This window comes from Corylus avellana, chromosome ca2 (assembly GCF_901000735.1).
Source record: "Corylus avellana chromosome ca2, CavTom2PMs-1.0".
NCBI classification, from domain to species: domain Eukaryota; kingdom Viridiplantae; phylum Streptophyta; class Magnoliopsida; order Fagales; family Betulaceae; genus Corylus; species Corylus avellana.
The window spans coordinates 18,624,675-18,652,279 of record NC_081542.1 but is presented as its reverse complement, the minus strand read 5'-3'; the positions used below and the strand labels follow the sequence as shown (position 1 = coordinate 18,652,279).

The following is a 27,605-nucleotide window of genomic DNA, read 5'->3' as shown; positions in this document are numbered from 1 at the left end:
CACATTCATCTGATTGGGTCATTGATAGTGGAGCATCCGATCACATGACCTCTATTCCATCCATCCTCGAGACTTCTCATGAAGTTAGCAATGCTAGCCCCATTAAACTTCCAACAGGTGAAGTCGTTCCTATCACTCACATTGGCTCTGTCAAATTATCCCCCACTGTCACTATAGCCAATGTTTTATGCGTCCCTGATTTTAAGTTTAATCTCCTTTCTATTAGCAAAATCACTTGTGCTCTAAATTGTGTTGCTATTTTTTTCTCCACTTTTTGTGTCTTCCAGGACCTAGCCACGAGGAAGCTGATTGGAATGGGTGAACTTCGTGATGGACTATACTACTACAAGGCATCCGCAACACCACTTTCCTCTGCAATTCCATCTGCCATGCAATCCCAACAGAATCTTGACTTCTCTTTGTGGCACCAACGTCTAGGACATCCATCTCCATCCGGCATGAATAAATTCATTTCTATTCCTAATTCTTGTTCTCACTGTGATGTATGCCAACGAGCTAAACATACTCGTCTCCCTTTTTCATTGAACCACAATAAAAGCACTGCCATTTTTTCTCGAATATATTGTGACATTTGGGGAGGTTATCCTACTCCTTCACACACAGGTGCCCATTATTTTTTGACTGTTGTTGATGATTATTCACGCAACACTTGGGTATATCTTATGCGTTTCAAATCTGAAACTTATTCCTGCTTAAAGCATTTTTGCCTTCTCATAAAAAATCAATTTTCCTGCCCAGTTAAACACATCCGAACTGACAATGGGCAAGAATTTCTATCACATCGCATCCAACAATTCTTCCACGATGAAGGTATAATTCATGAGCGCACTTGTGTGGAAATGCCCCAACAAAATGGAGTTGCAGAGCGTAAGCATCGACACCTACTCAATGTTGCACGGTGCTTACGCTTCCAAGCCCATCTTCCCATCTCTTTTTGGGGTGAGTGTATTTTGACTGCCACATATCTCATTAATAGAATCACCTCCCCTAGCCTTGGAAACAAATCCCCCCATGAACTCCTTTTCAATACCCCTCCCGAATATTATCATCTTTGGGTGTTTGGCTGCCTTTGCTATGCACAAACTCTTCATTCATCTCGCGACAAATTTTCACCCCGTGCCTCCAAATGTATCTTCCTTGGTTATCCGTTTGGTCATAAAGCATACCGAGTATATGATCTAACTACTAAGAAAATCTTTATATCTTGAAATGTAACTTTCGTTGAGAATGTTTTCCCATTCCAACATCATTCTCCTTCTCCAAATGCACATGTTATCCCTTTATACCTCTATGGATTTTTCTCTCCCTAACCCATCTACTCCAACCACTTCAACATTCATTTCCGCTCCTAGTCCCACCGACCCAATTGACTCATCTTGTCCTCCTACCCCTCCTGCGCCTTCACCCACACCACCACCCATCCCCACTCGACCTCAACACACCATCTCCCGACCCACCTATTTGAAGGATTTTATTTGTGCGCCTCTACCTAACAAGTCCATTACGACTTCCCCTCATCAACACTCAGCAGGTATGGTCCATTCTCTGTCTCATTTTCTTTCATATGATCGTTTTCACCCCAAACACTTGGCTTTTCTTGTCTGCTTTGTCTCACCATAAAGATCCCGTCAATTATACACAAGCGATCCAACACTAAGATTGGCAGGATGCCATGGCTTCTGAAATTCAAGCCTTGGAGGCAAGTCACACTTGGACACTTCAAGCCTTACCATCTGGCAAACGACCCATCGGTTGTAAATAGGTCTTCAAGACCAAGCTTCGAGCAGATGGCACCAAAGAAAGGTACAAAGCCCGCCTTGTGGCTAAAGGCTATACTCAAATTGAAGGGCTCGATTATCATGATACCTTTGCACCTGTTGCCAAGCTTGTCACTGTTCGTTGTGTCCTTGCCGTTGCTGCAGCCCGTCATTGGTCTCTCCATCAACTGGATGTTCATAATGCTTTCCTGCATGGAGACCTTGATGAAGAGGTCTACATGACCCTTCCACCCGGTTTTTGCAAGAAGGGGGAGAATCGAGTTTGTCGTCTCAACAAATCACTTTACGGGCTTAAACAAGCCTCTCGCAATTGGTTTTCCAAATTTTCTTCTATCCTTGTTGCGGCTGGTTTTCAACAATCTCCTGCTGACCACTCTCTATTCACTAAGTCACAAGGCCCTTCTTTAACAATAGTTCTTGTCTATGTCGATGACATCTTGGTGGCTGGTAATAATCTGGATTCTATTGGCAAACTCAAAGACTTCTTAGCCCAAAAGTTTCGCATCAAAGATCTTGGCACTTTAAAATATTTCTTGGGCCTCGAAGTTGCTCGATCACCAACCGGTATCTTTCTTAATCAACGAAAATATGCTTTGGATATTCTCAGTGACAGTGGTCATCTTGGTGCTCGGCCAGCTACCTTTCCAATGGAGCAAAATCTCAAGCTTACACATGAAGAAGGTACTCCCCTACTTGATCCTAGCCCTTATTGGCGTCTTGTGGGCCGTTTGCTTTCTCTCACTATCACTAGGCCCGACATTGTGTATTCCGTCAACATTTTGAGTCAATTTATGCATCAACCACGCCAGCCACACTACGATGCTGCCATCAGAGTTCTCCGCTATATCAAATCATCCCCTGGCAAAGGTATTTTTTTCCCTACTGATTGTGACTTCCAAGTTTATGGTTACTCAGACTCAGATTGGGCGAGTTGCCCCATCACTCGTCGATCCACCACCGGCTATTTTACTACACTTGGCAATAGCCCTCTCTCATGGAGAACCAAGAAGCAAACCACTGTCTCCCGCTCTTCCGCAGAAGCTGAATACCGCGCTATGGCAGCAACCACTTGTGAACTCCTTTGGCTCAAGATGCTTCTTCAGTCTCTCGGGGTTCCTCATTCTCAACCCATGAAGCTCTTTTGTGACAATAAAGCAGCCCTTCACATTGCTGCCAACCCCGTTTTTCATGAACGAACGAAGCATATTGACATTGATTGCCACCTTGTCCGTGAAAAACTCTGTGCTAAGATCATCTCTACAGCTCACGTCCCTGCTAGCCATCAGCTTGCCGATATTTTCACTAAAGCTTTGGGCCGTGACAACTTCCTTAGTTTCCTTAGCAAGTTGGGCATTACGGATCTTCATGCACCAACTTGAGGGGGAGTATTGAGATATGATTTGATTCCTTGAAATTCCTCCCTTGATTATCTACCATTTATTTCTCTTAATTAGTTCCCATGTATATAGAAGCACACCTGTATGTCATTATTAGATTTTATATTTGAATTGTATTTTCCTTTTCTTAGTCCATAGTTTATGGGATTTTGTCCCCCTTAATGTACTATAAAACGTAGCTCAAAGATGCAGAATTATATATGAGAATTCATTCTCTTTTCATGTCTTTGTTCAATCTTGTTCCAAGTTATATTTCTTAACAATTGTGAACCATAATCAGCTTTAAAGGAAAAGCTTAATTTGTTTACCCAAGCATATAACCTTTGGATATGCTTGCAGCCAATGTTTCAATTGGGTGATTGCTTGCTTTTAGTTATGTGGATCCCCAAGCCATATAAAAGGGCCAAAACAACCCTATTTTCTTATACTCTTCATTTTCCTTTCGAGCAATGCTACAAACACTCACTTTTATATGCCTGGACATTATTTTTAAAATCACCTCGGGGGTATGAAAATAGGGGTGAGAGTGAGAGTGTGAGTGTGAGCGTGAGTGTGAGCGTGAGTGTGTATAACATTTTTCTTTCATTTCACTTCATAAAAAGAAAAAAAATAATGACTACTAACTCCAACAATACATCAATTGTTTTATATGGTGATACAAAAATAAATAATAAAAAAGGCTGACTCAATCGCTTTTGAAGTTTAAGGGCAACTCGCACATTAAAAAGCTATTGCATAACTACATGCCCATTACGTGGCAAATAATTAAAAAAACATCCACCAAAGAATTCCCCAAAGAATCTTACATAAGAATGATTACCAAACTCCAAAAAAGATATCGCATTCAATAACCAGAAAAAATCTCCGCAGAGTCATTCACTTTTAAAAATTATCTGATTTAGTCATTAGACATTACAAGGGGTGGCCCCCAATTTTTTTTTTTTTTTTTTTTTAATATTTATAAAAATTAGCTTTCGAACCCCCCCAAATTTTTTTAAAAAAAATTTTACCACCCAAACTCAATATTTTAGTTCCGCTCCTTGTCATTAGAAACTCCTTCACCTACTCTGGCACTGGAGTCACTCCGACGGTCTTTCTCCTTATTTTCCAGGCAGCAACCACCATTAAAAAGCTGCATCAAGATACAAATATAGCATCATAAGATTAAAGTCTAATTTTTCAACATACAAATATAGCATATCATACGATAAATCCAAGAGGAGTAATGAATATTCCAACTTTCTTGGGGGCAATTCATATCAAATAAAAGACTAATTTTTTTTTCTAACCTGCTTGGATGTTTCCGTCTCCAATATTATATTAAGGGGCATTTGAGCATATGTGCCAAAACTGTGATGGCATATTTGTCATACACAAAGTCAATATAAAAATTGACTGACTCTTCAAGTCTACCTCTCTAAATTCTAAAGTCCTCATCTGGATGTTCAATCGCATAAGATGATGAGAAGTGAAGGCTGACCTTTCAAGGCAAGTTGAGTGTTTCATGGGGCAATTAATTATAAGATAAAGACTTTATTTATTTATTTATTAATTTATAATCTTTCTATTTGTTTGTTTTTAATTCTTTGGTATCACCTATCGAAGCTGCATCGTGATTGGACTATATAATATAACAAGCCAGCTTTTACATTTTCTTATTTGTTTACTTAATTTTACTCTAATTTTTGGTAGGTCAAGTTATAATTCATTGGCCCAAATTATGACAAATTGACAATCTTTGATTATAGGTTGGTCCAAAAAAAGTAAAAAAAGATTATTCTTAGGTGTTTCCTTTGCCTATAGTTTTATTAAAACTATAGGCAAAGGATGGGTTGGGGTAGCAGCCAACTTTTTGGTCTGCTACATGCTTCAAAGTGTGACTTTTCATTGATTTATTTTCTAATTTTTTTAATTTTCTAATGCTACATATGCTAAATTTCTAACCGCCCTGTCACATTACACCCAATCAAAAGACAACACCTGTCCCACGGCGTGTCTGTGTGGCCATGGGTCTACTTCACCTCTCGTGTTTTTATTTTTTATTTTCTTTTTGTTCTTTAGTTTTTTTATATGTATATTTGTAATATTTTTTTATTTTCTTTATTAAATGGGACATATGTTGCCTTCTAAATGAGTAAGATGTGGCAACACTATTAGGGAATAATTTGATAAAAAGTCGTGTACTTCATGACAAGAACCTCTGAAATATTTTTTCTAACAATGTAAAAATTGTATTGGAAAATTTGTTGGATCTCACACCCCCTCTAGTATCTTGTTTCTATTTGATTAATAAAACTTAATCTTGTCCAAAAAACAACAAAAAGTTCACATAGTGACTACATAAGACAGCCTAGTCTTAAGTCATACATTAGATCCTGAATGTGGTTTGGTTATATTGTCGCCAAGGCCAAATTTTGTTTTGTTCCCTCTTTTGTCTTTTTATAGTTCTTTTGGTAACATGTTAAAGAAAATGCTTTTAGGAGAGCTTATCCAAATAATGACAATACGCTCATACCATTCTCTTCTCTTCTTTTCTTTTTATAATTGAGAATAAGATATAAACAGAACAAAGAAAGGTTCAACAAAAGAAAATAACAAAAGAAAATGCTTGTGGCTAATTTAGATGCAACGACCTATTTAGTTAGGTTGTGAGCGTTATAATTTGCACTCCTATAAACTTTGGCGATTGCCGAGCCTTTGAAGGAGCCAAGCAAATCAAGAAAGTCTCTAATCAAAAGTACTTAGGTGCTTGTTATTGTAATCCAAGATCTTTAAATCAGACGTTAAGCTCATACCATTCATTGTTATCCATATCACGACTGCACAAAAGGGCATATAGAATCAAACGCTATAGACCATTTGTTTCATTGCTTGCATCCACCACTTACCATTTTTTTGTTTTCTAATAATGGAGAACTCTTTCAAGACAAGGTAATTTCATGTACCTATTTTTGTCAGGCAAAATTTAGATCCATGCAAAGCACTCATTTCTCACGGATCGAGTAAGACTTTGACTTCACCAGTAGGCGTAGCCCCAAAATAGTATTTGCACCCAAAAAATTCGAGGGTTAGACTCCTTGGGTTTTGCTTACCATAATATTCAACTAAGATAAACTTCTTAGTTCGTATTCAATTGAGTCTGCATACTATTACGTCCGTATGCATGGGGTTATGTGATTCAACTTCCAAGGATCAGGCAATAGCCGTGGCCATGGATGCGTCATGGTCAGCTAATTGATTAACTTTTAGGTGTACTCAGCATGAAAAACTTAGTGATGACGACACTTTTACCCAATCGTAACTTCAATGTGGTGCACACGATTTTTAGCCCAGTATCATGCTTTTTTAATTCTTAAGTCAAATATCTCAAAATTTTCCTTGAAATATGATTCTACCTCACACATGTTCGCCCTTTACTTCCTTAAACTTTTAAGAACCATATAAACATATCACATGTAAAGAGAGACACTATTTCCTTACTTTCCTCATTGAGAAACTTTTCTCAAATGAACACCTTCTTTACATAGAAAATTGATTTAAATAAAAACTTTTATTGTTTGGAAAATCTCTTTCATACTTGAGCATACTTATAACTCATTTGTGAGTGACAAACACATTTGCAAAATATTTTTATATTTTAAACATTCAAAATACTTTAAAAGTGTTTATCATTAATACATGATAATGTGACATAGACATTTGAATTCCCACCTCCCAAAAAAAAAAAAAAACAAAAACAAAAACAAAATACGTCACCTAAGTCTAAAAAAACATGTGGCTACTATGTGACATTACAAGTTTGTCATGAATAATGGTGAGGCTTATGTACACATGGCTTTGGCTACCAAACAAAACATATGGTGTCATTATGAACAAGTAGAGAACTTGATGAGCTTCTCCTTTGCCAAAAAGGTGTGGTGCTTTTATGGGTTAGTGAGGTGTAGAAGGTAATTTGGGCTCTTTAGGAGAAAGCGCTTGAAAAGGTTGAGAAAAGACTTGAGAGAAATGAGGAGAAGAAGTGAGAATGAGTGAAAAATAGGAATGAAGGAAGTGGTGGTCGTGTGGCCTAATGGAGGTGATGTGCAAGACATCAAAAAGGTGAGATTTTGAAACCCAAGAAAGATGGTCTCCCAAAAATGAAGGTTCTCTGATTGTGTAGGCTTTTCCATGTAAAGTTACTTTCCTTAAAATTTAGGTCGTCTTTTGCATGAAAAGGTATATGATCCCAAATTCCCAATGTTAAATCATGCAAGGGTTAACCTAGTTAACAGCGGTTAATGGTATGTAAATTACCTCATTAGTAAACAATTATGTTAAGTTGAAATCACAAGGTTTTAATCCCATTGCCCTATATGTCATATACTATGAATTAAATTATTAAATTATGCATATCATTAGGGACTAAATAAAGAGTATCCATATCATTACCCTCCCAAATACACTAAATGGATACTCTCCATTTCAAATGAAATGGAGAGGATCCTTTTCCATTTACGCTATAAATTAAACCATTAAATTATACATGTCATTAGGGCTTATCGTCTCCTTTAGGAAGCTTTGATTCAATTTTCACTAAGCTAACTAAGCCCAGAAACAACAGCCAGCACATCTAAGTGAAATATGTTTTCTATTGAGTTTCAAAGATAGAAAAAATGATTGGAGTAAAACTTCTTCTATTGTTCCCAAAACTTTTTTGGGCATACAAACTATCCTTTAAACAATCATTTCGGGTGGTGTCTAATTTCAATGCAAAATATGTACGGGAAGGAGAAAAGTTCTTAAATTTCCACTCTATCAATTCCACTGTCCTCTTCGTTCTCTGAGCTGAACTCCCCTCGAGAGATGATATTCATGAAGGTCTTTGTGGCTTGGCCAACAGCATTAGAAGTCTTCTTTGCAGCTCTGGCAACGACGGGTTGCAAAGAGATGATGGGCAGGCTAGCTCTCTCTTGAATCATTGCTGTATCATACGATGAATTATGGTCCCAATATAGGAAAAAGGGAACAACAACCAGAAACAAAACCGAAAGATATGCTTAGGAAAAAGAAAAAAAAAAGAAGAAACAAAATGGGAAAAGAGAGTTTGGAAGCAAATGGGGGTGGGGGGAGCTGGTTTGAGGTGGAAGAAAAGAGTTGCAAATTTCAACATACACATAGTTTGCTGGCGAGCAAGTGCACCGATTTGACGAATTCCAGCTTCTGCCGCTTGCACAGCTTGAGCTGATTTGCTGACTCCATCAGCTATCTCTTGGCTGAGAACCAAAAGGAATAAACAATTTATAATTAAAGCAAACATACATCACCAATTAAACAACAGAAGTGAGAATATGAAGCATAAAGAGCACAACAATCATTTCCCAAATAAAGTATTCAATTAGCAAGCAAAGAAGTCTTATATCCAGCAATACTAGGCCATACAAGTCCTTGTTAAGTAGACACAGATACTGTATAACCTCATAAAAAAGGTTCTGACGGGCGACCGTTTATCGTTTATGAAACCCGAGTACCATTTTAAAGGATATCCTCTTCAGGTTAGAGAAGGAAAACCCATGTATAACTTAAAAAGGTGCAAGAAAGTAAGGGTTTAGGAAATGAAAAAGGGATGTTGCAGCTCTTCTTCTACCTTAAAAAGGTGAAAAAAGAAAAGGAAGGAGCAAAAGTGAGTGTCTTATGGTCACCTTAAGTCACTTAGTTCCAGCGTAAGGTCACTGATCTCCATGCCAGACAGCCTAATGGCAGCCATTGTACTGGGGAGCTCTTCACGAGCTGTATCTGCTAGCTTTGAAAGAGATGTTGCAGCTCTTCCCATAGCCTGAAGGATATCCGGGAAAAACAGATACATAGGAACTAGTATTGAGAAAACAAAATATACCTGCCTACCACATCAAACTTCTGATGTATACATCTACAATCAGAACCATCCACAATTACGAAAGAAAGAATAAAAAAATTGTAAAAGAAGATCCCAAACATCAAAATGCACCAGCTAAGGAGGCATATTTGCAATCTGACAAAATCTCATTATAGTGTCCCAATTTGGAAAGAGAACAAACACAGGAGCAATAATATATATAATTTGAAAACCTTTTAAATCATAAAACCAAGATACTCTGCACGATTCTTATGCTAACAAACTAGTGAGCTTCAAAGTTTATTGGAACATCAGCAACAGATTATGCTACAAGAATAAACAAACTTCCAAATGTCTACCACAAGTGAAAATCCTAAAATATCAAATAAGCAGGACACAGATATTGCAAATTGAGGATCGGATAACATCGTTTAAGTTTTTGATCAAGTATGCAGAAAATAGAAACATGAGGAATTGGCTACAGAGACAAATTTGAGACCACCTAGAATTCCCATATCTGGAATATGAAAGAAAACCGTATTTTGTTACCAGGCCATAGAAAGTCAAGATTTAAGCTTAACACACATAACAGCAGATATCTACAAAAGCTAGACATCGCATTATCCTACTCAAACCAACTTTTCTGTTATTGTCCTCGGGCAGTAGTATATCTGGATATCAATCACCAAAACCATACTATTTCAACCCTGAAATTTAGTGCTTGAACTTAAAGATCTTGGTTTTGGCCCTAAAATTTATGCACTCGTACACTAACTGACAGAGAATCAAAACATTTATCTAACAGAACAAATTTGGATTGCAAACTCTTTGAGGAAGAAACCTCAGTTTAGTGTTACGCAGAGAGCATCAACCTAACTTTAACATCAGCAATATAACCAATCCCTCAGCAAGTGCACAAATCTAGCAACTGAAAAACCAGTTTTCACAACATGGCCCCCGAAGAGGTGGCATGTATGGAGAGCTTCTCTATCACAATGTACTACTAAAGCTTCACATTAATGTTGGCCTACCAACAGTGAACTTAAAGTACATTAAACATCATTCATATCACCAAACCATCGATAAGTACACCATCAAACCAACTGATGTACCAATTTCCACAACATTGCCCCAAAATGCAGCACACTGGTTGAGCTTCTCCATCACAATCACCAACTTAGCTTCAAACATTATATTTCTGGAGATAATCTACGGTAGTGCAGCCAACCTTCTAACAATCCGAGTACATTAGGCATCACTCAAACTAGGTTGTCATACCTCTCCTTTGACAAACATATAAAGGAGAAAAATATTTGAAGGTAGGCTCCAAGCAAGCTTTGCCTAATATAACAATTTTGGATTTGACCTTATTTATCTTCCATATCAGACTAATTTGCAGCATGTTTCCATATATTGCATGTGTGTCAGGAAACAGTAAAAGGTAAGACTCTGGGCTCGTTTGGCAAAGTTTGTTAAGGTAGGTAAGCATTAACAAACAACTCAAAACATAAAAAACTAAAAATTACTATTACCTTTATGTCACCTCACAACCAAAAAGCAAAAACCACCCTCTAAAGAGTTTTGCCAAACGAACATATTGTTAGCGGCTATTAAATCAATTAGCAATAACAAAATTTTAGGGGGCTTTGGGAGTGGGGGTGGATCAACCTTTAGCTATTAGCTGAAACAGTATGAGAAATGAAACAATTGCTCATAAAAAAAAAAAAACACTTTCCAAAAGAACAAATAGAAATTGCTGCAACTAACAAATCACTGGTTTATCCTTATTTTAGGCATATTGCAAAAGAACAGGTAGTCATAATGTCATAATAGACTTAAGTGAGATGACTTAAGCCTCACGTGTGATGCTTGGAGTGGGACATAAAAAAAATAAAAAAAAAAATTCTGCACTTAAACATAATGTCAGACTACTTACATATAGTGTTGGGACAGCTGCAATAACAAGGCTAGTAAATGCCACAGAAGTCTGCAAACATTGAAATTAATTCATGATTATCAATAATGATGAAGTTGACGTAGATCATAGCCAACAATAAGATTCAAGCTTCAAGTTTGACAGCAAAGAATAGCATACATAATTACTACCACAAGTTTAAACCACAGCCTACTTAAATCATAGCCAATTCTTCTTACATATGTAAGTGTCAATTAATTAGCAGGGACAAATAACATATTTTCCTTTGGTAAGTCACGCATTGAAAATAGTTTCCAATCTGTTGTAAATGCCAAATAACATCAGTTGCTGCAACAAAAATCCAATTTTTTTGTTTATTTCATCTATTTTGTGACCAGAACAGGGGGAAATACACATCACTAAAGCACATACTTCTCTATATGGCTTCCTCTTTCTTTTCTTTATCATAAAAGTCACCTCTTACTAATGATCGATAAGCATCCATATTTTCTTTATTTTTATTAATTTGTTTAGGGAATATGAGATCTTACACCTAACAACAATTTTGATTAGTAAGAATTATTAAAGCCCTGTTTGCATGTTCCACAAGAATAGAAATTTAAATTATCTTCTTGGATAGAGTTTTTCAAAAAGCCATCATTATTAATTGTTAAAGTCATTATCATTGTAGCCATCACCACTACACAAAACATTTAAAATGTAGTGACTTCATGACTTCCTAAAAGGCTTCATCTTATTCTGAATAGTTCCATTCAAGCCATGGATGTGCACTTCCAATGCAATGGAGAATTAAACTGATCGCTTAAACCCAAATGGGAAAAGCAACCATGCCTTAACAAAGAAACCCATTAAAGGTGAGAAATGCTACCCACGCTCTTATTCTCACACTCCCTCACTAGTGACTAAAAATCACCCTTAGATTCTGAGAGTATGGAAGTATGTGTAGCATTTCTCAAAAAGGTATTGAATGCTACAAGCTTGAATAGCAACACAATTACAGTAAAAATAAAAATAAATAAATAAAATACCCAATATTTCCTCATACCGTGCAAGCAATGAACGCCAGGAGAAAGAACGCTTGGTCACTCAAGCTCAACTTGGCCGCCGGCACAACATTGGGCGGAACGCTGGGGCTCCCCACTTCCACATTCCATCGACTTTGTGAATTCTCATCTTCAACAAAGTTTTCACTCGGAACCTCCTCCACCCCACGATCCTTCAGTTCGGCATTCGAAGGGCTTGCGTTATGGGAAGCGCAAAGCGCAACCAATCTGGATGGCTTGGACTGGGATTTCGAGGAGAGTATGGCGGGCAAAGTAATGGGTTTTATGCAGAATACGTTGGGATTCTTTGGCTTAGAGGATATATGCGCACCGAACGGAGCAAATGGGTGCAAGGAATTAGTGCTTATAAGAGCAGATTTCATTGTGAATTCAGGGAATTGGGTAAATCGCTTATAATAACAATACCAATCATTGAACTTTCTGATGCTAAATATATTACAAGGGAATCAAGCAATGTTTAAGGTTACCCATCATCCACCACCTGAAAACAGATTCAGGAAACACAAAGAAAAATAAAAAAATATAAGAAATTTGAATATAGGAAAAACACAGTCTGCAAAAGTGAAACATAGGACAGAAGAAATAAGAAAAGGGTTCCAAGATACAAGATTGATTTGACCAAAACACAAGTAATTTAGAGAAACAATACAGGAATTCGTGACAATATAGATAGCATCGTACCTCGAATTAGATTTTGGAGAAAGGTTGTGCCTTTACAACTTTATAGTCTCTACTTCATATTGTGTCTCTTGGCAGTTAGTAGATTCTTTGCCACTCTCTTTATCTACGACGGGAACTACTTCAAGAAGAAATGATAACTAACCCCGATTTTATTTATTTATTTATTTTTCTGAGTAGAAACAACTGATCCCTCTTATTTTGGCCCTGTTCTTTAATTTACTTTGATCAATATTGGCCTTTTATTTCTTGTAATTTAAGGTCATCCTCTCGTTGGTATATCATATGCTTCGGTTGCTATTGATAGTCACATGTTTCATACTTTTTGTCTTTAGGCTAATTCCGCGTTCTTCACATGATTCCAAATCAAATGGAGAGCATTAGAGTATTTTATGGTTAAGAGAAATATTTCACAAATTTAATGTTCTATATGAGGTTAAGAGAAATGTGAGAAACAATTGTCTAACAATTTTTAGGTGACACTCTTAACTAATTTTGGGATTAATCTTTGTTAAATAATAAAAAAAAAATCAATGATTAGTTGAAAGTGTTACATTAATATTCTTAAGTAATTATTAGAGAAAAATACAGTATCTAGCATTACTCATGTTGTTAATGGCGGAGAATATATTATCATGTCATTTAAATTTTTTAAATAATTTAATACTTATACAATATTAGATGGGACAAAGTAAAATTTTTAAAATAATTACTCTAAAGTTCAAGTGAAATAAAGACGTTCTAATCCTTTAACAATATGGGCTCATGGCCATGCAAGCCATGTATTGGGGCAATTGCTGACTGCGGTGCGCTTCTCCAAATCAACAATTTTATCCGGGTGTTTGCAAACCGATGTGGAAGTTACATAGATGTTGTCACATCACAACTTAACAATTAAAATTTACAAATTGTTGATATTCCAATTGTTATATAAGATTCCACATTAGTTTGTAAAAGAAATGTAATAAAAATTTGTAATATTTCTAAAATTTTCTTGACGATTTATGTCAATCCCTAGCTAGGCCCCTTGTTTTAATCAGACACCCGCTCTCATAGGCGATGTGCTTGTTCTAGAGCTATGATAATGCCGTTGTGAACAACGCTGTGTCTGATGGGGTTGCAACGTGAGATCTAGGTGAGTCCTGTCAATCTTCTTGTAGACGGAGGTGAGGCAGGGAGGCTCTTCCATTAGGCTAATTAGGCAGTTGCCTAAAGCTCCAGTAAAATAATTTATGACATAATGTTCACCCTCTTCAAAGAAAATAAATAATTAAATTTGCCACTCTTAATAATTAATTAAATTGAAAATACAGGAAGAGAAATGACTGCTATTGGATTGCTCTCAATTTATCTAGATTAATGTTTATCTGTATCGCCGAGAACCCCAGGGCCAGCCGTATGAACCTCCGAAGACCTGGCCACCATCGTTTATGCAAAGAAAATGCACAAAAACGTAAGAGTGCCACATGCATCAAACATTCAAATAAGCCAACACTATCCGACGAAACACATGCATGGTTTTCAGCAGTGTGGATGAATCTCACCTCTATTTATTGATTTGGTATGGCAGCTCAAGTTTTCTTCACAGAACAAACATCAAGAGAAGTGTTTCATTAGCAAAATGGTTAGCATCCTCATTTTCATCTCCATTGCTCGTCTCCTTCTGATTTTTTTCATCTGTCTGGGGGGACTTCCCTACCTACAAGTTATTAAACCTGCTTCATGCACTAGCAACCTAACTTTCAGATCCTCAGAGATGGAGAGAAAAGCACATCTTAGCTTCAAAGAAAGTCTCACCGATCCATCCGGCCGACTCTCTTCCTAGGTTGGTCAAGATTGCTGTAAATGGAAAGGCATTGGCTGTGACAACACAATGGGATATGTCGTCATGCTTGACCTCAAAAACCCATTTCCTGTTGTCAAATATAATGCTGATGGAGAGAACAAGTCTTGCTTGGGGGGTAAGATAAGTTCTTCATTTCTCAATTTAAAGCATTTGAGTTACCTGGACCTAAGCATGAATAATTTTAATGGAATCAACCTTCCAAAGTTTTTGGGTTCCATTAAATCTTTGCAGTATCTCAGTCTCTCTGGCTCATTCTTTGCTGGAATCATTCCAATTGGTGTGGGACATCTGACCAATTTGCGCAGATTGAATTTATCTGAAAACAACATTTCTGGTAAGATACCAAGCTCATTTTCCAACCTTTGCAACTTCCAAATGTTTAATCTGAAAGACAACAAAATAGGTGGGGAGATAAATGAGTTTGTGAATGGGTTATCTCAGTGTTACAACAGCAACCTCAAATCAATGCTTTGGAGTGGTAATAAATTGCTTGGGGGGAACATCCCTTACTCATTGGGAGGACTCAAGAAATTGAAAACTATTAACCTTGGGTCATGTTCTTTTTGGGTTTTGCTTCCACATTCTATTGGAGACATGTCTTCCTTAAAAGTACTTAACCTCAGGAACAATCAAATGAGAGGAACCATTCCAGAAAGCATTGGCAAACTATCAAAGCTTGTTTCACTGGATCTCAGTTGGAATTTATGGGAAGGTTTCTTAACGGAACGTCATTTTCAGAATCTCGCCCGATTAAAAGTTCTAAACTTGTCTATGGAATATTCTAGAAAATGGACATTGGGTTTAGATGTGAAGCATGATTAGGTTCCTCCTTTTAACTTGACACATGTTCAATTAGATAACATGCAAGTGGGTCCAAACTTTCCTTCATGGCTTCAAACTCAAAATGAACTCAAGTTTCTTAGCCTCCACAACGTTGGCATTTCTGACGCCATTCCACCTGGCTTTTGGAATTCCTGCTCAAATATCCATCATTTGAGTTTGTCCAATAACAGCCTGCACGGGCAGGTACGAAACACTCAAGCTCATCATCCAGTATTTCATATTGATCTGAGTTCCAACAATTTAGAGGGTCCAATCCCACTTTTTGTTAAGGAATTTGAGCATCTTATATCTTAGAAAAAAAAAATGTTTTCTGGTCCTATACCCGAAAACGTAGGTGAGCTGTTGCCTAGGATGTGATTCTTGGACCTCTCTTCAAACTCTATTACGGGCAGGATTCCTCATTCTATTGGAATGCTTCAGAAATTGAAAGTTCTTATTTTGAGAAACAACTACTTGTCTAGGAAACTCCCTCCTCAATGGGAGGATTTGAAGTTGTTATCTGTGTTGGACGTAGCAAACAACAATATATCTGGCACCTTTCCAAGTTCAATGCAATATTTGAGTTCACTATGTATGTTGTCATTGAGCCAAAATCATTTTGAAGGGGAGCTTCCTTCTTTCTTTAGAAAATATGGAGGGATGGTAAACCTTGATCTTGGAGATAACAACTTTTGTGGAAATGTTCCAGCATGGATAGGAGAAAGCTTAGCGTCTTTACAGAGGTTAAGCTTAAGATCCAACTTCTTCGACGGGAACATACCTAAACAACTATGTTTTCTTTCACGCCTTCAGATCCTAGACCTTGCAAATAATGATTTGTCAGGAGAAATCCCTCAATGCATAGGGAACTGGAGTAAAGCACGAAGCAGCTATCATACAAATTATTTCGAGCAAATTATGGTGGTTTCTAAAGGAAGAGAATACGTATATAATTTTTTTACTATTGCTCTTGTCCATTCCATAGACCTCTCAAATAATAATATATCAGGAGAAATACCTGATAATATAACAAGGCTCGTAAGATTGGTCAGCATGAATCTATCAATGAACCATTTAACTGGAAAAATTCCTCAAAAAATTGGAAATTTGGGAGTGTTAGAATCACTTGATCTTTCAAGGAACAAACTTTTTGGTCCTATCCCTCAAAGCTTATCTTCTTTTAAATTCTTGAGTTATTTGAACTTGTCATTCAACAACTTGTTTGGAAAAATTCCATCTGGGAATCAACTACAGACACTTGGCTCTTCCAGCTATGAAGGTAACAGCTTACTTTGTGGACCTCCTCTTCCAACAAAGTGCCCAGGAGATGAAATCGATCCAAAAGTAACATCAAATGGTGGCAATGATGACAAGGGAATTGATGCAGAATTTTTCTATATTAGCATGGCAATGGGTTTTATCTTTGGATTTTGGGGAGTTTGCGGCACATTAATTGTTAAAGTATCATGGAGTGGCAAGCTTACTTTCGAAGCTTTGATAATTTGAAAGACAGAATTGCTATTCTTGTTATGTTCAAAGTTGTTCCCTGGCTAAGGAAGGTCAAGTTGGAGAGAAGTTGAGGCAAATGGACAATTGAGCTTTCTTTAACTAATATGCATCATTATGTAATATTATAAGTTTTTCTGTTGCCGTATCTGCAATCTTCCCATGCAGAGGATTTGCAGAGGATATATATAGTATATTCTGTCAATCCCATTTTGTTAGTCCTTTTCCCCTCTGGGATATCCCATAGACACAATTATGAATTTCCTACACCATCCTTACTTTATAAACTAGAATAAAAGAAAACATCTAAAGGATATATATATAGAATAAAAGAAAACACCCCTAATCCGAGAGGGCCAGGTTTATTGGCCCTAAAGTCAGATCTCCTATTCTTGCTCTTTTGTGTCATCTTATTATTATTATTATTTGGTTTTGTTTGAGGGATCTGAATACAGTTTCAGGTCAACTGGCAATATTTAGCGACTGGGTCCACTTAAGTGTACAAGAGAGTTCAAATTAGACATTATTGTCAAATATTTAACAAAAAAGTAAACATTCCCAAGGTAAGGGAATGTGGATTCCTACCTCTCTAGAAGAGAATCCACATTCCCACATAGGGTTGGGAGGGAATCTACATTCCCTCCACTAAACTGCAATCAAATGGGGTAATCTTTTAGAACTCCCATAAATCTTAAAAGATTACCCCCATCCAAATGCCCAATAATGACTACCACAAGTTTAAACCAGAGTTTACTCAAATCATATCTAATTCTTCTGACATATGCAAGTATCAATTGATTAGCAGGGAACAAATTGCATATTCTTCTGATTTTCACAACGAGAGTCATTTCATATTACTGTCTAATTTTCGATGAACCATTACAAAATTTCCTTTGGTCAGTCAAGAATTCAAAATAGTTTCCATTCAAAAGAAAAGTGTAGTGTAGTAAGGTGGAGGATGAGGTTATGAATTCTTGGAGCTTGAACAACAGCACAATTACAGTAAAAAGAAAAAAGAAAAACCAACATTTCCTCATACCGTGCAAGCAATGAACGCCAAGAGAAAGAACGCTTGGTCACTCATTAAATCAACTTGGCCGCTGGGAAAACATTGGCCGGAAAACTGGGGCTCCTCACTTCCACATTTCATCGATTTTGTGAATTCTCAACAAAGTCTTCACTCGGAGTTGGAACTCCTCCACCCCACAATCCTTCAGTTCGGCATTGAAATGTCTTGCGGTATGGGAAGCGCAAAGCGCAACCAATCTGGATGGCTTGGACTGGGATTTCGAGGAGAGTATGGCGGGCAAAGTAATGGGTTTTATGCAGAATACATTGAGATTTTTTGGCTTAGAGGATGTATGCGCACACAACGGAGTAAATGGGTCAAGGATTTTTTGGTGTTCTTCTATTTATGTTGTTTAACTGATGTTTTTCCGAAGCTCTTGTCGTGCGTCGCTGCCTTTTTTTTTTTGGGTACCGTCTCGGCGTCTCCCAGCTATTTTTTTTTTTAATTATTTTATTTGAGAGTGGAGACTTTTGTAATTGGTGTGTTTTTCTCTTGGACAGATCACTAGATTCTTGGCAATGCTCCCCTGCAACAACTCAACAACTACTTAGCAGTGGTGATTACCTTTACAGCATAGAGCTTCTAACAAAGCATTTTTGCCTTTCTATAGTACATTTTAACACAGTTTTCAATCAAAGAGGGATTTGGGCTAACAACACACGAGACAGCTAAATGACAAAGATTAGTACAAAGCAAAAGCTCTCCCTCAGCAGATGGGATGTGCCGATTGAATATGATCATTACCGCTGTCTAGATCAGAGATTTGGTGGGAAGAGCATGGCTCGCCTCGAGGCTTCTCGTATTTAAGGGGTGGCTCACTAATACGAACTAGGTTGGGCTAGGCGACCTCAATGCTTGGCATGAATGTACATTAAGAGGTTTAGCGTAGTATGGTTCGCGTGGCGAACCATGGGCTTTCAGTTGTCCCTTCTACGGGCCTTGAAGCGATCCCATCTTTTATTTATAGAGACGAAACCTCCATGGTGACATGTGAAAATTTGCAAAACATAGTTACCAATTTTCTCTTTAACCGTATCATTTCGTGCGGTCCTTAGAGAAGCCTCGATTCTTTTTTTTTTTTTTTTTTTTTTCTATTGCCTACCATTTGTTTCCATTACCATATATGTATTGTCTTTTTTGTTTGTGTCTTGTTGTTGGGGAGCCCATCCAATTTCATTTGTATTTGTCTCTAACTTCCTGTTACTATTGTCCTATTATTGAAAAAAAATAAAAAAATAAAAAAATAAAGGGTGCAAAGAATTAGTGCTTTTAAGAGCAAATTTCTTTAATGACAGGAAAACGGACTATTAATGTCGGGTTTTTTTTTTTTTTTTGGTAGTTTTTTATTTTTATAAATAATTTTTTTTTTTGACATGTTCACACAAGAAAATGAAAAGAAAAAAGGAGCTTTGATCTAACGACATTCTCTTCATGAGATGTGATCTCCAACTGATTAAATTACTCCTTAGTCTCCTTAGAGACTTATAGATAACTTTGTTTATTGGTAACAAACATCAAAATTTACGTGGGTTAGAGAAAAATGTTATTAAATTCGGACACAATCCTCTACATTTCAAAGGAAATAGAGAGGAACCTTTTCCTTATTTCACAAGAATAGAATTGTCATTTTTTTAAAAAAAATAATAATTCCACCCTTGCAAAATAAAAGATGGGCTCCTCTCCATTTCCTTTGAAATGGATACAATCCTTCTCCATTAAACTTGTTCTTTAAAAAAAAAAATGACGTAAATTTATTTGTGTTTAGTGTTAAATTATCAGTTATCCTAAAACTTTAAGCTCATAAAAATAGGTAAATTTAATCACTTAATTATTAATTTAACAATTCACTTCACGTGTGAGTGCAAACCCCCTTTTTAATAGATGAGGCCCAACATGTGGAATATTTAATTTAAATGGGTGGTGAATTGATTGAGTCAAGGTTCAATCCAGGACCTTTTGATTTTGATACCATGTTAAATTTCCAGTTATTCTAAAAGCTTAAACTTATAGGAAGAGGTAAATTTAATCATTTAATCATTAATTTAACAAAAGTCATTGGTATTAAAATCTATCAAAAACAAAGTCGTTTACACAACGTAAGTGAGGTTAACTAAAAAACAAGACATTACTAGAAGTGACGTGAAGTATACTTGTTTGAAAAATTGTACAAGGCATTTATTTCTTTATTGCGCGCCACCACCTTCTTCCCCGCCGGCCACCTCACTCTTACTGCTCTCTCTCTCTCACTGCTCGGTCATATAATGGAGCCACCAGGCTTAGACCTGTAAACCTGGCTGCAACCTAGCTATTCTTTCTCTCTATGGCCCATGAAAAAATGCTCAATCCTCAGAAGAAAAGACTAACCCTTAAAATAGGTGTGCATTTTTCTCTAAAATTTTCTTGTTTGCTCACGTTGCCCACCTTCAAATCTGCAAGCTAGCTAGAAGCTTTCGGATTTTGCCATATTTGGCTTGGGCTTCATCAATTTGTCATTTTGCCATACTGTGAATTCATAGAATTGGGTTTACGCATTATTCTTTCAATTATCTCTTAACGATCATTTTTGTAAATTCATCATTAAATTTGTAATTCACCCATCCACTTCACGGAGAAAGATGAAAGATAGAATGAACAATAATTTTTAGCATTTCTCTAATAAGTAATATCAATACCAATTATTGAACTTTCTGATATTACAAGGGAATCAAGCATTAATGTTTAAGGTTATCTATCATCTACCACCTGACTAGGATGTTGTGTATTGATGGTCTTTAGGCTTCCAAAGAGGACTTAATTTGTATTGATTAGAATTCATTTATTTTTTCAATAATTTGTTAACCATCTTCATAATAAATTGATGAATTTACTATTGAATTTGTGTTAGTTTCACATAAGTTCACAAATCTAATAATTAATTTATTGAATTTGTTGGAATAAATGAAAAAAAAAAATAAAAATAGAGAGAATATTGACGTGAATCATTTCTCCATTGATTATAACTTGCAAAAATTACGGGTCCTCATGGAACGTCTTCACCGGCAATTCCAATTTGCACGCAGAAGACTCGATGTGTGGATTCTTTGCAGCAAGAAAAACTTCCATACCCAATATAGGAAGGACTTGTTTTATTTCTCGTGGTCTTTCGTCTTCGCGCACCAACTGAATTTTCCACCAAGGCCTGAAGGAGAGGGCGTCCATGTCGACGATGACTTCACTTTGACGCTTCCTGTTATTTTTATCTCTCTTTGGTGACTTTCGATAACCCATAAAATTTGTTTTGAAAATTTGTGGCATTATTGCATCTCATTCAATGCTGAATATAATGTTATGTTTGAAATGTGATTCTTCTTCCAATGATATTTCTTTCATTGTTTGTTCTCATTATTCAATTTTCTAAAGATGCCATCATTAACATAATTAAATGCATTAATTTTGAGTTATAGAAACTAATAATTAAATAAAAAGAGATAAAGAAAATACAGTAAACGTAGATATTTTAGGTGGTTCGACTTGGGGCCAATATCCATATGTTAAAGGCTTAGTAGCTACATTTTACTTTATATATATGATTTTGAGTACATGTCTCCAAGGGGTTGCTCAATCGGCTGTGAACTGCACCTAATGAAGCGGAGGTCACTAATTCGAATCCCCCCTCCCTCTTTCCTTGTGTGAACATGTCAAAAAAAATGCAAAACAAATCCATCGAATCAAGGGTAGTTAATTACAAATCAATTCTCCATTAATAAAAAAAAAATTATATCCTTAACATGAGTGCAAAATATTTGACTCTTTAATAAATTAAGTGATATGCTAGTCAAGTTATTTGGGCGTGAGCTTGAATGAATTTCGAACTGGCCGGGTGATTTCAAAATAGAAACTGTCATTGAAATCATTGCTTGAGATGAGAGACTTCAAATTGGTGGTATCACATGATCACTACAACGGTCGGTAATATTTGAGTTGGAATTCTATTACAACTAAGATTAGATTATTTAATATATTATGATAAGGTTATTAAGATTAGAGTTTATTTAAACATGAATATTTGAATTGTAGGTGTTATCTACTTGTATTTCTATTTAGAGTAATGTTAGAGACCATCTTTTATCCTCCTAAAGTTGATGTGGCTTTCAAAATCACCATTGGATCAAAATTCAAGTATGAGTAATTTAAAATTTAGTGATGATTTTAAAAGTTACATCAGCTTTAGGAGGATAAAAAGATGGTCTCTGCCACTACTCTTCTATTCGAAGACCATTTTATTGTTAATGAGAAATAGAAATTCAATAAATCACATATCAAATTTAACAGTAATTTTAAAAGTCGTATTATATTTTGAATAACTTTAAAAAGACTTTAAGATGACTTATAAGATTACTCGTATTTTACACCAACCAAGAATGTTTTTACAATCTTCCCCATCTTTTATTTCTTCAGGTCCATCGTGTCTTGCATTCACACAAACTTTAACGACTAAAGTGGACTGGAATGTGACATCTTTATATCTATTTTTCAATGGTCTTATCACTTTGTTTTGGAATAATTCTTAGTCAAAAAGTCTTTATGCAAGCGAATGAAAGGCATGGATGAGAGTGTGTGGATGGAGTTGTTCAGTCAAAAAAGTAGGCTTAAACCGACATCATGTTATGCCAATGTATGCTTTATTGAATAATGGAGTTGTAAATCAAGATTATTCTAGGTGGTCTTATATCTTATTAAAAATAATGTGGCTATTAAAATTATTCTTTGATTAAAATTAAATAATTATCAATCACAAGCTCAATAACAATTTTAATAGTCATATCATTCTTAATAGGACATTAATAAAACACAAGTGACGACCTTGAATTAGTTGTAAATCATTGACATCGTTGTGCACGGAATACACCGCAACAGACATCATGAGACCCACGTGGAATTTAAGCAATCCGCGTGAAGACTCTAGTCTTCGTACGTGTATATAAAGGAAATTTTTTTATTCTTTATTATAAAAAGGAATTAAAAAATAAAAAATAAAATTGGCCAACCATTGGGTTTTTTTTTTTTTTTTTTTTTTTTTAAAGTTTAAGGTATTTCTAGAATTTTTAGTATTTTTGTTTTTAATTTTATTAAGAGTAGTTTCGTCTGAGAAACATTAGCTATATTTGGTAGTTTTGAGGAAACATTGTCACAATTAAAAGTTTAGGAGAATATTATCAATTGGGTAGTAATTTGAGACTTAAGTGAATTTTTTTCCTGTATATTGAGATAGACTTCCAAACTCTTTTATTTCTTGGATTTATTCTTAGTAAAAAAAAAGTGGATATTATTGAAAGTGCGTTTCATTATCACAACTTTAAATAAAATATAATCATGCCTCTTTGAATTATGAGAGATGATTGGTGTCAATAATTTGTTCATATTTTTTTTTCATATTCTCCTATAAATTTAATAGATTAATTATTAGATTTGTAGTGTCTACCAATGAATTTGTGTGAGATCCATATAAGTCTACAAATCTAATGGTTAATTTGTAAGATGAGATAAAATAAAATATATTTATCTTGAATTATTGACTTAACTTGTTCAGATATAATTTTATCTTATAACATGAAACTCGACCATTTTTTTTTTTTCTTCTAATTGAATAAGGAAAAGGGTTACATGGAAGGATCCTTTTTACTCCTGATCTGAAAGGAAGAATGAGCAGACAATCTTAAAACGAAAATGGGGTGGCCTCCCCAACAATAGACGCAAAACAAAAATAATAGTGCAAAAATATAAACAAAGGGTAGGAAATGGGTCAAACAAGTGGCCCCGTCCTCTTAAGGGGCTGTGCAAGATGGTTTTAGAAGAAAAAATGCTAGAGATTAAGGCAAACCTATCTGAACCCCTACTAGAAACTTGGCCATTTAATTGGTAACATCACATATATCTAAATTTTTTTAAAACAAAAGTCTAAGTAGACACTTATATATGTATATATTATTTATACTGAGTTCATTTTAATAAAAATAAGCAACATTTAATAGGTAATTTGAGATTAATTTGGCTTTATATATAAATTCATGGTACAATTTATTTTTGAAATTAGAGATGATAAACCAATTTGTATAGTCGTTTAATAGGACTATTAATTAGCTCGATTCCTTTCAAAAAATTAAAAAATCGCTCGATTCCTATAAAAAATAAAAAAATAAAAAATAGCTGTACTTGCTTAGCTTTCCGAACCAATTATCCTCATATATTTTACACGACGTTGTGGTTTAACTTTAAATAAAAAACTACTCCATATATTTGTGCCACGTGTAAGTGTGTCCTCTCTCATCGCCAAGAATAAATACTGGAACTCCCTCATGCATGTCTTGGGCCTCACAAGCATTTCAGTGGCAGAATATATGGTTAGCTTTATGTCGACTCTTCATCTCATACCCATTTTTTTCTTCTCTCTGCTTGGAACCGCATCCTACCTTGAAGTTATTAAACCCATTTCATGTACCAAGAGCCCAAATTTAAGATGCTTAGAGGTGGAGAGGGAAGCACTTCTTCGCTTTAAAGACAATCTTACTGATCCGTCGGGCCGTCTCTTTTCTTGGGTTGGTGATGATTGCTGCAACTGGATAGGTGTTGGCTGTGACAATAGCACAGGAAATGTCATCAAGCTTGACCTCAGAAACCCATTTTCGCCGTTTAATTATTATGATGTTGAACCAGATTTAGATTTTTCAAATGAAGAGATGGAAGCTTACAACAAGTCGTGCCTTGGGGGAAAGATAAGTTCTTCTTTACTCGATCTAAAGCATTTGAGTTACTTTGACTTAAGCTTGAATAATTTTGATGGAATCAATATTCCAAAGGTTTTGGGTTCCCTTGAAAGTTTGATGTATCTCAATCTCTCTTTTTCATTGTTTGTTGGAGTTATTCCTCCCCATCTTTGGAATCTTTCAAGGCTCCAATATCTAGACCTCAATTCATTTTCATTTCCCATTAACTCCTATAACTTTTCATCTCAGAGATTGGAGGTCGGAAGTCATGAATGGGTTGATGGTTTTCCTTCTCTTAAGTACCTTGGAATGAATTTTGTAAATCTTGAGAAAGTACCAAATTGGTTTCATGCAGTTAATATGCTTCCTTCCTTACGGGAGTTACACCTAGCTGGTTGTGGACTTGTTAGTCTTCCTCACTCTGTTTCCTCCATCAATTTTACACTACTTTCAGTCCTTGATCTCTCTTACAACCATTTTAACTCCTTCATACCTCACTGGTTGTCAAATGTGAGTGGGCTTTCAACAATCAAACTTGAGTCCAGTTTGCTTAGAGGTGCTATTCCGGTTGGCCTGGGACATCTAACCAAATTGCGTGACTTGAATTTAGGTGATAACAATTTAATTGGAAAGATTCCGAACTCATTTGCTAACCTTTGCAACTTGCAAGCGTTATATCTGTATTCCAACAATATAAATGGGGAGATAACTGAGTTTGTGGATAGCTTGTCTCAATGTTCCAACAATAGCTCTGAAGATGGGAACTTATCGTCATTGCGGGAACTTCACCTCTTTGGTAATCAAATGAATGGAACAATTCCAAAAAGCATCGGGAAATTGTCAATGCTTGTTTCATTGGGCCTAAATGAGAATTCTTGGGAAGGTGTCCTAACTGAAGCTCATTTTCAAAATCTCACCCGATTAAAATCTCTTATGTTGTCTACGAATGTTAATGCAAAAGGAGCATTGGTTTTAGATGTCAAACAGGAATGGGTTCCTCCTTTTAAGCTGAAAATGATTTATTTAAAAAAGGTTCAGATCGGCCCAAACTTTCCAACTTGGCTAAAAACCCAAAATCAACTCAATTTTCTTGTGCTCAACAATGCTGGCATTTCCGACACCATTCCGCTTGGACTTTGGAAGTCTTGCCCAAATGTCACCCATTGGAGTCTATCTCGTAACAAATTACACGGGCAGGTACCATACTTTCAATTTCACCCTTTAGCATCTTATTTTGATTTGTGTTACAACAACTTAGAGGGTCCACTTCCACTTTTTCATAGTAATCTAAGCGTCATATATCTCGGGAATAATAAGTTTTTTGGACCTTTTCCAAAAAACATAAGTGAGTTATTGCCCAAGTTGTCTTGGTTGGACCTCTCATCAAATTCAATTACTGGTAGAATTCCCCATGCTATAGGAATGCTAAAGGAATTGAATGGCCTTATTTTGGGAAACAATTCCCTATCCGGGAAACTCCCCCACTCAATGCGACATATGAGTTCACTAAATGTATTATCATTGCCCCAAAATCATCTCGAAGGAGAGCTTCCCTCTTTTTTAAGAAATTACAGAAACTTGAAAAGCCTTGATCTTGGAGAAAACAAATTCTCTGGAAAACTTCCTGCATGGATGGGTGAAAGTTCACCATATTTATTGAGGTTAAGCCTAAGGTCCAACTTGTTTCATGGGGACATACCACAACAATTATGTCTTCTTTCAAATCTTCAAATCCTAGACCTTGCACACAATAATTTTTCGGGAGCCATCCCTCAATGTTTAGGAAACCTAAGTAATGATGGATATGGAGAAATGTATAATGGTGAACAAATGTTGTTGGTTTCTAAAGGGAGAGAATATATGTATAATGATCTAGTCCTTAATCTTGTTTATTCTATAGACCTTTCAAGTAACAAGTTATCCGGGGAAATACCTGTTAATATTACAAGCCTCTTAAGATTGATCAATTTGAATTTGTCAATGAATTATATCACTGGAAGAATTCCTAAAAAAATTGGGAATTTACACATGTTAGAAACACTTGATCTCTCAATGAATGAGCTTTATGGTCCTATCCCTGAAAGCTTGTCTTCTTTGACCTTCTTAAGTAACTTGAATTTGTCTTTCAACAACTTCTCTGGGAAAATTCCACATGGGAATCAACTTCAAACACTTAGTGACTCTTCTATCTATAAAGGGAACTCTTTACTCTGTGGGCCTCCTCTTTCAAACAAGTGTTCAGAGGATGAAATTAAATCTGGAGTAACACCAAATGGTAGTAACAGAGGAGCCAATGAAAATGGAAGGGCTGGCATTGAGTCATTCTCCTTGTACATTAGCATGACAACTGGGTTTATTGTTGGATTTTGGGGAGTTTGTGGCACATTGATTATCAAAACATCATGGAGACAAGCTTACTTTCGAAGCTTTGATAATTTGAAAGACAAGATTATTGTGTTGGTTATGGTCAAAATTGTTCGCTTGCTACGGAAGGTTAAGTCAGAGAGAAGTTGAAGCTTTGGGAATTGGAGGTTTTCTTAATATCCATTATTTATGTATTATAAGTTTTTCAAGTTGCTGTAATAATGAATGTTCCGATCTTATCTTGTTAAAGTCATATATATATATATATATATATATATATGAATCATTTTGCAATTGTGAGAGATATTTTGCATCCCATTTCCCAATAACCATTTATCATATGGTTATTCTCTTATTCTCGATTTAAATGGCTCTGAAGTTGGTGAGCCAAAAAGGTTGGCTAAAGACAAGGCCTGAATTTTCCATTTTGCGGTCTTAATTACCATCATTCTTAATGTTGCATTACCGAAACTAATATTGTAATTCAAAAAAATGATGTGCTATAAAACGAGATGAACTCGATCTGTGGA

The 27,605-nt window shown here is 35.9% G+C and overlaps 3 protein-coding genes across 5 annotated transcripts; 2 read left to right on the top strand and 1 right to left on the bottom strand.

The window, feature by feature from the left end:
* Nucleotides 1-7,802: 7,802 nt before the first annotated feature.
* On the bottom strand, nucleotides 7,803-18,278 carry LOC132173053 (uncharacterized). Of its 3 annotated transcripts, none has more exons than XM_059584617.1 (6): nucleotides 17,939-18,278; nucleotides 12,029-12,528; nucleotides 10,984-11,034; nucleotides 8,875-9,008; nucleotides 8,348-8,448; nucleotides 7,803-8,156 (listed from the first exon to the last, which is right to left on the bottom strand). In XM_059584617.1, the coding sequence occupies exons 2-6, from the start codon at nucleotides 12,407-12,409 to the stop codon at nucleotides 7,975-7,977; spliced, it is 849 nt and encodes a 282-aa protein (XP_059440600.1). In that variant the 5' UTR covers nucleotides 12,410-12,528; nucleotides 17,939-18,278; the 3' UTR covers nucleotides 7,803-7,974. The 3 variants fall into 3 exon arrangements, with proteins under 3 accessions (XP_059440600.1, XP_059440599.1, XP_059440601.1); XM_059584616.1 differs by lacking the exon at nucleotides 17,939-18,278 and adding an exon at nucleotides 12,729-12,872; XM_059584618.1 differs by lacking the exon at nucleotides 17,939-18,278 and adding an exon at nucleotides 12,697-12,714.
* Nucleotides 14,599-16,899, top strand: LOC132169218 (receptor-like protein EIX2). Its single transcript, XM_059580288.1, has 3 exons — nucleotides 14,599-15,283; nucleotides 15,428-15,597; nucleotides 15,835-16,899. Exons 1-3 carry the CDS (start codon nucleotides 14,599-14,601, stop codon nucleotides 16,897-16,899), a joined length of 1,920 nt encoding a protein of 639 aa, XP_059436271.1.
* A 6,079-nt stretch (nucleotides 18,279-24,357) lies between the features above and the next one.
* Nucleotides 24,358-27,225, top strand: LOC132169217 (receptor-like protein EIX1). The gene has a single exon (XM_059580287.1). The coding sequence runs from the start codon at nucleotides 24,358-24,360 to the stop codon at nucleotides 27,223-27,225; it is 2,868 nt and encodes a 955-aa protein (XP_059436270.1).
* Nucleotides 27,226-27,605: the final 380 nt, after the last annotated feature.

What these genes read in the sequence shown, in the direction of transcription:
- LOC132169218 (XM_059580288.1), top strand. Translation starts at nt 14,599, where the DNA reads ATGGGATATGTCGTCATGCTTGACCTCAAAAACCCATTTCCTGTTGTC. An exon ending in CAGTTGGAATTTATGGGAAG is followed by an intron (nt 15,284 to 15,427) that starts GTTTCTTAACGG and finishes ATGTTCAATTAG; the next exon opens with ATAACATGCAAGTGGGTCCA. An exon ending in ATAACAGCCTGCACGGGCAG is followed by an intron (nt 15,598 to 15,834) that starts GTACGAAACACT and finishes GGAATGCTTCAG; the next exon opens with AAATTGAAAGTTCTTATTTT.
- LOC132169217 (XM_059580287.1), top strand. Translation starts at nt 24,358, where the DNA reads ATGTCGACTCTTCATCTCATACCCATTTTTTTCTTCTCTCTGCTTGGA.
- LOC132173053 (XM_059584617.1), bottom strand. Translation starts at nt 12,409, where the DNA reads ATGAAATCTGCTCTTATAAGCACTAATTCCTTGCACCCATTTGCTCCG. An exon ending in CAGCTGTCCCAACACTATAT is followed by an intron (nt 9,009 to 10,983) that starts GTAAGTAGTCTG and finishes GATATCCTTCAG; the next exon opens with GCTATGGGAAGAGCTGCAAC. An exon ending in CTGGAACTAAGTGACTTAAG is followed by an intron (nt 8,449 to 8,874) that starts GTGACCATAAGA and finishes TTTGGTTCTCAG; the next exon opens with CCAAGAGATAGCTGATGGAG.